This window comes from Lygodium microphyllum, chromosome 22 (assembly GCF_053477565.2).
Source record: "Lygodium microphyllum isolate KBCC chromosome 22, Lygodium_microphyllum_v1.1.10, whole genome shotgun sequence".
Taxonomy (NCBI): domain Eukaryota; kingdom Viridiplantae; phylum Streptophyta; class Polypodiopsida; order Schizaeales; family Lygodiaceae; genus Lygodium; species Lygodium microphyllum.
Window position 1 is genome coordinate 111,326,848 of NC_141156.1, and position 9,675 is coordinate 111,336,522.

The 9,675-nt window shown below is 40.4% G+C and overlaps 1 protein-coding gene across 1 annotated transcript; it reads right to left on the reverse strand.

The window, feature by feature from the left end:
• Window positions 1-4,599: 4,599 nt before the first annotated feature.
• Window positions 4,600-9,389, reverse strand: LOC148017512 (uncharacterized). The gene is made up of 3 exons (XM_087662896.1): window positions 7,714-9,389; window positions 6,955-7,109; window positions 4,600-6,267 (listed from the first exon to the last, which is right to left on the reverse strand). Exons 1-3 carry the CDS (start codon window positions 8,780-8,782, stop codon window positions 5,938-5,940), a joined length of 1,554 nt encoding a protein of 517 aa, XP_087519022.1. The 5' UTR covers window positions 8,783-9,389; the 3' UTR covers window positions 4,600-5,937.
• Between the last annotated feature and the right edge of the window lie 286 nt (window positions 9,390-9,675).

Consider the following 9,675-nt stretch of genomic DNA (forward strand, 5'->3'; position numbering starts at 1 on the left):
GGTCACCTCCATGGTGCTCAATAGGGCTAGAAAGTAGTCTTGCCAAACTATTATGGAAGCACTAGACTATGCTGCCCGAGAGACTAGACTAGATGCAAGATTTGTTACAAGAATTCTAATTACAAAATAATCCCGCGTAGGGGCACAAGGTACAATGATAACTTAACAAGATACGAAAAATCCCACAGCCCAAGACCATAGGTATAGAAAACATGACTCAATAGGATATGAAGGATCCCACAACCCAGGATCATAGGTATGGATACAAGATATCAGAATTACAAGATCTCCCTCAACGAGGATGAACAAGATACAAGACAATATCTCGTACTACGAGATTACAAGGTGACAAGGCAAGAGGAGTATAATGGAAGGCAAGGCAATACTAAATACCATCACTACACAAGAACTAGAGCTGGAACTCGAAGTTACTTACTTGGAGGTCTCAACTCCTTGAGCTCTCAGGCATCGACAAAACTAAGGAGCTCTATAGCGAGCCCCTCCTTTTATAGTTGGAGGGCGAGTAAAGATCTTCTAGAATGTTCCACGATGATATCATCGATGATGCAGATGATGACATGGCATATCTTCTAGAAGGTTCTATGATGACATGGCAAGGATAGGTTCACATGGTTGGCTCAAGGATGTCCTGTTATGGGATGTGGATTCATATGGCATGAGCAAGAATTAATCCGTACACTTGATCATGGCATGTCTGTGACATATTTTATGGCTTCTTTGGCCGATGTTCCTTCTGCAACTTCATTGCAAGAGTCAAATAAGGCTTCAATGGACATATATCAATTTCCTCTGCAAACTAAATAGCTTCAACACCACTTTATAACATTCCCTGCTAGGGTTAAGGTTCCCTTGAACTAGTCAGTCCTTGCTTACGCTTCAAATAGCCATGGCCTTCCCAATAGCAAGGAGTAAGAGGTCCCATAAGCATTTGGCTTTACTACAATTAAGTCAATTAATAATCTCTTTTAGCCAAGGTAGTCTTGAGATAAGGGAGAATGCCTAGAGATCTAATTCTGCCTTGATCTACTAGCCTAATGAGCCATTGAGTAGGCTATATGCTTTCTTATAGTCCCAAGTCCTTTATCGTCACATCAGTTATCATGTTCACTAAGGAACCTCCATCTATCAATGAATCTGTAATAAAGCAACCGTCTATCCATATGCTAGTCCTTGGGGTTCAAGGATTGAGGAAGGCATTAGCCACATCCACTTCTTTCACAAGCTCTAGAGCTTTATTGACTTTTGACATAGACATGAGGTTGGCAATCTTCAATCCACATCTTCATGTCAAAATGCATTTGAATCTTTTGTGACAACTAGGAGACAATATCGACAATTGTTAGAATGTTAGACTAGGATAGAATGTATCCGAGTCCTTGACCAAATCATACTCTTGTATGGGGTCTACTAGCTTCTCCACTTGGCTTGGGAATTGTAAGAGGCTAGACATAATGTGGGAAATATTAACGTGGAAAAATACTAGATTGGCTGGTATATAAGGTGTAAGGGACTTTAATTTCTCATCATCAATTAATACAAAAGTCTCTTCATCTTATATATTCTCTCTCTCAACTTCCATGGCTTCTCTTGCTTCTTTCCTATCTTTCTCTCTCCTCATTTAGAATTTCTCTCTCCTGCAATCTTCTCTCTCCTAGCTCACACCTTTACAAATGGTATCAGAGCTTAGGCTCTTGGTCCATTTGATTTTCCTATTTTCCCTATCCTTTTCTCCTAGTCCATCTATGAAGCTCCAACATAGCAAGTACATGGACACATGGAAAGTACTTGCATGTTGTTTACATAGAGCATAGGACTATCCTGGAGCTCTTACAAGGATCTTGGAGAGATTTGGCCAAACTAGTAGGTTATGGTCAAGCTACTAGCCATTTTGAAGGTAACTTGGTAGAAAGAAGGCTAACTAGACTAAGTTGAAGGTTAAACCGTGGTTACTTTTTGAGGAAGAGCTTCTTCCTCTTCCTTTATGAGACTTCCATGGAACCTTTAGCCCTTCATCTCCATTTTACTTCATGAATATTGCTTGTCTTCAAGAATGGACAACATAGGGAGCTTCCAAGCATCATTCTCAATAGAAGAAGTATTATATATTATGCCATGCCAGCATGAGATCAAGGTAGCAACTTAGTGTGAATTGCGCTTATCCGAACAGCCATTAATCATCCATACTCTCTACACAAGCTTGATGCTTGAAATCTGCATCTTCAAAGTGATCACATGACCATTCTCCATCAACTTACAAGCTTCTTTAAGAGTTCTTTCTCATCCCCAAGCTCCTTCTTGAAACCCTACCTAATATGAGAGCAAGGCAATCATTAAAGCTTCATCCAAGCTCATTAGTTTTAAGGGGCTTTTGATCCTTTTCATCCTTGGCTACCTGCATCAAGGTTCTTCAATATTTTTGCAAGATTTGAAGCTTATTGGCATTCTTAGAGTTTTTCAAGCTTCCATTGGAGAAGAGCTTATTCATTCTTTATCAAGTATGGGACTCTTTAATTTTGAAGCATAAAAGACAGTTGAAGATACTTAATCCAAGAGGGCTTCAAACAATCATTCTTCATCATCATCGACATTGGAACATTATGATACCATTGGAGCATTAAGGAGGTATGGAGCCCAACCTTAAAGCAATATTTAGGGGTAAATGGATTCAAGGCCTCAATCTCAAGCCTTGATACTTTAAGATCAGTCTAAACATTCAAGGAGCAAGGATTGAAGATTATTTGGACAACATTGATCATTGAGAGCACATTCAAACAATTCGAGCATTCAAGCCTTCTTTAATTTTAGCCCCAATTCATTGTCGAGTCACTCTCTTGATTAAATCGGTGAATTAGAAACCTTTGCTTGGCATTATGGCATTGCATAAAATCTATTTTGTTCAAGAGTCAATTGTTGATTGGATTCATTGCTCTAATCCAATATCTTGTTGATGGTTTATGGTTTATGGTAAAAATAAATGAAAATCTATTGTAAAGGGTAATTAAGCAATGAGTCATTGCATGGTAAAACTCTCTTCCTACCGATTTTATTGGTTTTGTTTCCATTCTATTTTATTACATGGAATGAGGTGAAAGATTACTTCAAGTATTGAACATCATGCTGATTAAGTAGAGTAGAATTCCATTGCCATGTTGAGATACCTATCGAGAAAAAAGGTGTATGATGGGGGAGATAGTGGGATAAAAGAGACATGACACCCTCCCTCACTATTGAAGATCCTGAAGCGATGCAACAAACTGACCAAGGGGGCAATTTACCCACCTCTAGATGATCTGGAGTATGTGTAAGGATCCCATCTTGTTGTTTTCTCTCTCACATAGGTATTGTATATGGAGGATTGAAGATTTAAGTGGTCATGAAGGTCCAATCTTATTGAATATCAAAACAAGGTATTTATAGGACACTACAAGGTTTACACAAATCATTACAAATACATCCTTCATCATTGGAGAAGTATATCATTCATTAACTTATTTTCCCTTTGTAATGTTAAGATTGTCTTTCTTTGGTTATTGATTTCAACTAGTATTGTGATAAATATTGAAATGGCTCACGTATTTATTTAGGAAAGTGATCAACTTGAATTGTGCAATGGACATTGTGGATTTCTCTCTAAATTTACTTTTGATAATTTGGAGGTTTTATTCTCTATATGAAAATAGATTCTTTCTTTCTTTAGATTGAAAGATTCCATGTATTCTTTTTCATTCCTTATTGTACTCAAGATCTCTCATTTTCAGATTGCTTTCTCAAATGTTTAACCTCGTCTATGCATACTGTCCTCCTTTAAAAACTCAACTACACTTATATAATCAATTAACTTTTGTGTTAACCTATACAATTATGCACCATTGCATTGCTCATGTTGTGGAGCATCTATATGCCCTACTATATTTGGACTCTTCAAGTCTAGCTTTTCTTGAGATTCAATATGGGAGACATGTCCAATGCTTTTATGTGTTAGCCCCTTTGTACTCATTTATGATTTTCAAACCCATTCTTTGTGCATCCCTCAACATTGGAAGCATCATGAGTTCATGAACCTTTCATGCTTAATTAGGGTGTTGTATCCAAATGAACAAAGATTCACATATCTTCTTTAATTTAGGTGACTCTAGTTACATTTTTTTTGTAAGTCCAATGCTTTTGTGGTGGCTCCTTTGGATTCATTCGTGATTTTTAAAACCCATTTTTTGCACATCCCTCGATATTGGAGAACTCATCATGAATTCATGGATCTTTCATGATTAATCAAGATGCACCAATTGATTTTTTATCTACTCATGTCCAAATGAACAAAGTTTTACACATCTATCTCTAATCTAGGTGACTATAAGTAAACTCTCTTTATTTTCTATTTTTCTTTCATGCAAGTCTCCCATGAAAAAGTAATCGAAATGTTTTATTAAGTAAAAGGAAGTATTTAAAGACTACTCTTGGCAACTATTCATGCAAAAGAAGCATTTATATTTCACCATTGCACAATGTCATGGATGCTCCAATGCTATCTAACGATGCTTACTTATGAAAGAGAACTTTTTTAGATGGTGTTTGTTGCGTCATACATTTGTTACGAGACATACTCGATGCTCGGCCGTTTGCTGATGGTGTATGTTGCCCCATAAAGAATTACTTGATTTTTCTCCACCATATTCTTTGAGAAGTGTTCTGAAGAAGCATCAGCAATGTACTATCGCATGGTTACTCCTCTTTGCTCGGCAAAATGCAAAGCAAGCAAACAGCCTCGCAAGCTTCACGCTAATGGCAGCCGCGTGAGGCGCTATTAGCATTTCCCACCAGGCCAGCTAGTTGTACGGTAAGCAAGCTGCTTGATATTAGGGGGGTAAGCCTCACCCCAATTGGCTCTTGACAAACATTCCTTTGGATTTTGTATAAGGTTAAAATCAGGCTTTTGACTGTTGGAAAGGAATGATGATGAGGCTGAGGCTGAGGCTGAGCTTCAAGGGGAGACTAGTTGTTATCAGTCATGCTCTTGCATTCTTCTGTTGCATGTCTACCACCCTTGCTTATTGACAAGAGCTTGTGTGCCAACAGATTGAGCCTTTCAAGGAGAACCTTTGGTTTGCCTAAATTGAAGAGCAAATATATCCTCACTCAAACAATAAGCATTAGCCTCTCCAAGATAAGTTGTAGGTTATGCAAATCTCGCTCGATATCAAAGAAAATGTTCACATAGAATCATACAGGCTTGTATTGCTAGAGAAGCTTCAAAAAAAGGGATTTGGGTAGGGTTATAGAATTGATTATCAAAGCCTAACCTTTTAATTAGCCTTTTGTATTTGACCATGTTTTATTTTTATTAATAAATTATTATGTTTTGGATTCTAAAATTATGAAAGCCTTTAAATGTAGACTCTTGGCAAGATTAGCTGAAAATTCAAGCTCTACAATCTTAGAAGTCAATAAGGCATCACATCATATCATGATTTCATTTCCCATGCCAGTAACTGTCAACTTAAAAGGACATGATGTGCCATGCCAAAAGCATGGGAGAAAAGATCAGTCCAAAACTGCAACACTCTTAAGACTACCAAAGAACTGCGCTAAGAAATTATCTTACAACAAAAAGCCCCATACCATTGAGGCTCCTATACACCTAATTACACCCTCACTTGGTTAAGTCACATCTAGAATCCCACTGCAAAGGGTCATTATTTTCCATGAAGAGGTTAGAATCAGATTTTGGGTAAGCTTAAGTGGCCCTGCTTACACTTATATTGGTGGAGTTAGGCTGACAGTATCCAGTATCTCTTTGTGGGATCCCATATACTTTATTAGCAGGCCTTGCAGTGACTACTTACAAGCCAATGTTTTTCAGTCATGCACTCCCATTTGTTCACCCCTTTGCAGAAGGAATTTTGCACGAGTTCAGCATCACTACCCAAGAGATGCAAGGGCAGGAAACCTCTCCTTTACCACACACCAGATGGATTCATACTCATCCGCATGCTTGAGAACACCAACCATTGTTGCCAAAGGAACATCCTTGCCATCTTCCAGGCACTTCTGCAATAAATCTACATACTGATGGATCTGATGCGGAGGTAACCCTGACAGTAGAAAAGGAAACAATGGAGTGTGTGAAGACTCCATGATACTCACACATCTGCCCACCAAAGATGCTTGCTGCTTCCATCCTACACCAGCGGCATTTAATAAAGGAAGCAACTCAGTTTCTTCCTCTCGAAAGTGTTCGATTGTGTGTTCCTGCATGCCATCAACATAACCAATCAGACAAGAGACATCAACACTTGCCCAATCTTGAAAGGAAGAATGAATTGCTGCTGTGCTAATACAGGAGTATTCAAAAAATTATCAGCACACCAATATCGATATTCATTTCTAAGAAAGGATTCCAAAAGATGCAGTCTACTAAAAGGCCAGATAACAAGGATCCCGATATCAATACACAATTCTATGGGAAGTTGCTATGAGTGACATGGATAATAATGATAAGAGGTGATATATATATACAGAGTAGACAAGGAACCCAAAGTTTCCCCACCATGTTGCTCTATCACTCTGAACAAAATCAAAGGCCTCTGACATACACAAGTAGACAAGGAGCTCACTGTGGACAAAATAGATAGACTAGCTCTTACACAGAGCTTAAGTAGAAGTAAAGTCATAGCGTGATACAAGGCCAAAAACAGTAGTGATTATCTAAACTGTTGCTTGCACACAATTTTAAAAATGGGCACATGATAATCATAGCCTTTATGAGTAAAGAAGGACAGCATATAGATGCATGCATACAAGAAGAAGACTGGACACATAATAGGCATAGGCTTTAGGAGTGATGCAGATGACAGCCATGTGTATCATGTTAAGTAAGCATAAAAGCACAATAGGTAACAACCCTTTCTTGCCATATTCAAAGTGTGAGCTCCATACCTTAAGGGCTCTTAGGCGGTTGGAAACAGTAATAAGAACTTCACTTCTGCCTTGACTGCCTTGCCCAAGAGCCAACACTGCTTTCAGATCTTCCTTGATTCCATTCATAAGAGGAAGCTCCTTTGCATGACTTTGATTAGCAGACTTTGTTATGCCTGACCCAGAATCAAAAGCAATGTCAAGCATGGAGCAGAAAAGTGACACACAGAATCAACTTTTCAATGTAAAGCTAACTGACGATCAGAAGCACCTTCTAACACAACCCAACCCCATCACAGATCTCATTAACATACATTCAGTGATCAATCTCAAAATGTCCACCTTTCCATGCTTGAGATGCATGCAACTTGGCTGACAACCAAAAGCAACTTTGAACACACATACCATCACAAAGCTGTATCCCATTTATATGAGATGATATCAGACATGCCACATATACTAAGCTAACAGTCAATTTTTCTGCCATCAAACCTCAAGCCCCAGAAGCGATGTAAGAAAAGAGTAATGCAGAAGCATGTTAATCAACTACAATCTCTATGAAAAGCTTTGGCCTACGTATGAAATAACATACACAAGTATACCTCCTCGACTGACTCCAAACTACAAAGGAAAAAGGAATCTTTATCCCTACAGCATTTTGCGAACAGGCCGTGCCATCTCAAAACTAAGCTTGACAAAATTTAAAACTTTCAAAGTAGTCACATGCTAATTTCTGCATCTTTCAAATTCATATTGCCATATAAATACAGATTTACTAACCTCTGTCAGCTTTCTCAAGGGCAGGAAAGATGACCCTCTCTTCCATTTGAGCATGTTCTAGCATGAAATCCAACAACAAGCCATAAGTTGTAGAGAATCTTCTGATCTGCATTGCAATGCTGCCCTTGACAGGATCAACAATTCTGGTGGACTGTTTAGCAGCTATAATAAGTTCATCAACCGTCTGAACAAGTTTTGCCAAGTGACTCAACATGCTGTAATGCTGTAGAACTGTCATGGTCAGCAAGGGTGGAGGTGCATTTCGCATGAGCACCCTCCCCACCGACATCTGAAGCCGGTCAGTATCGACCCTGATGGGCGCATAGAACGAAAAACTGGTCATTCTCTTGTTGTAACTGATTAAGTGAGAATGTTCTGAGCTTATGTCAAAGCCCTGAAAGTAGGACAGAGGCCTAACTAAAAGAAGGAATGGTATGAGATAAACATCCACAAGGCTGAATTGGTCACCCATGAAATAAGGCCCCTTGGATCCATTCTTAGCCAAGGCATGATCGAGCTTTGTAAATGCATCTTCCAGCTCTCCTGTTGTGCCTTTCTGAGTGAGAGGATCCGCTTTATAAAGAGCATCCATTATCAGGGGACTGAATTTGTCACGGACATAAGCAACCCACTTGGTAACATTCTTCATCTGGGCATTACCCAGAAGAAGGCTTGGATTAGGATACTTAGTCTCGATATAATCCAAAATGTCATCTGCAGAGCCAGAAATGCATTGATCCTCGTCTTGAAGGATGGGCAAATTGCCATCTGCTGGAAGCATATACGACAGCAACTGCTTGCTTTTGACCCTGTCATCCTCTGCATTGAGCCAAAATACCTGTGCAGAGACTCCTTTGAACTCGAGAGCGATCCTAATCCGGGCGGTGCGAGGGCACAGCTCTGTTCCATACAGGCGCAAGCTAGCGAGCTTCTTCTGAGGGGAGGTATCCTTCGCAGACGAGGCGTTATTCACAGGGGAGGCATCCTTGGGCCGCTGCTTCTTCTGGGGTGATGAGTACGGGGCGACAACCGCCGAACTGGACTCCGGCTTGGAACAGCAAGAACCCATTCTGATGCAAAACAGCAGGGGAGGGCTTTGTTTTCACTACTACTCTTTGGTTGAAGGTCTCTATGCAGCTCATCTAAATCAAAGCTGCACTCTGCAGCGCAAATGTGCATCGTGCTGGGAAAGGCAGGCATGCAGGGAGAAGAGACTTGCACCCATGGCGAGAGCCGGGTCAATAGCATGAATTGGTAAAAGCCTGCTTATGCAAAGAGGATGTCAAAAGAGGCTACGGTGACTGAAGATTGCTCTCTCTTTAGGAGAAGGCTTGGCACTAATACTAGCCTCTCTGTTGTTTAGGCGCAGGATTGACACAAGGAAGGTGGAATGTGAGAAGAATGGCAGGGAGAATGCCCTGTTATGGGTTGTGTGACAGATAAGCAATGGAGGTGGATAATTAAGGATGTGAAACATAGACAGAGACGCAGGCAGAGAGAGAGAGAGAGAGAGAGAGAGCGGGGGGGTTGGAAGTCGAGGAAAGTGAAGGGGGGAAGCTTGTTTTGATGGAAAATCGAGGGTCCCTTGAAGATCCAATTGGCAAGCAAAGCAGGGTCAAGCAGTAGATTGCGTGTGGACAGGCATCGACAGAGAGAGAGAGAGAGAGAGAGAGAGAGAGAGTCTCTTAAGCACTTGTCTGAGTAGGTGTCGAGAAGAATTCCGGTGCATTAAGTGGCGGCAACGAGGACTATTGGCTGAGCTGGAGAGCCGCCATTGGCCGATTGCTCAGTGAGGTGGAAGGGTCAGAGAGGAAGGAGCATTGGGTGCTTAGTGGGATGCTTAGAGTCGGGACACGCCTAGACTTGTCTGCAAAGCTCAGAAATTTTGCAACTTGACTTCAGGAAGCCCACTAATCAGCCCTTTTCTCGATACTTCAGCCAGTCCATGTAGTCCCTCTATTT

Coding starts and splice junctions, on each gene's coding strand:
- LOC148017512 (XM_087662896.1), bottom strand. CDS start 8,782: ATGGGTTCTTGCTGTTCCAAGCCGGAGTCCAGTTCGGCGGTTGTCGCC. Junction 7,110..7,713: donor CCTTGAGAAAGCTGACAGAG/GTTAGTAAATCT, acceptor ATTCTGGGTCAG/GCATAACAAAGTCTGCTAAT. Junction 6,268..6,954: donor ACCGCCTAAGAGCCCTTAAG/GTATGGAGCTCA, acceptor GATGGCATGCAG/GAACACACAATCGAACACTT.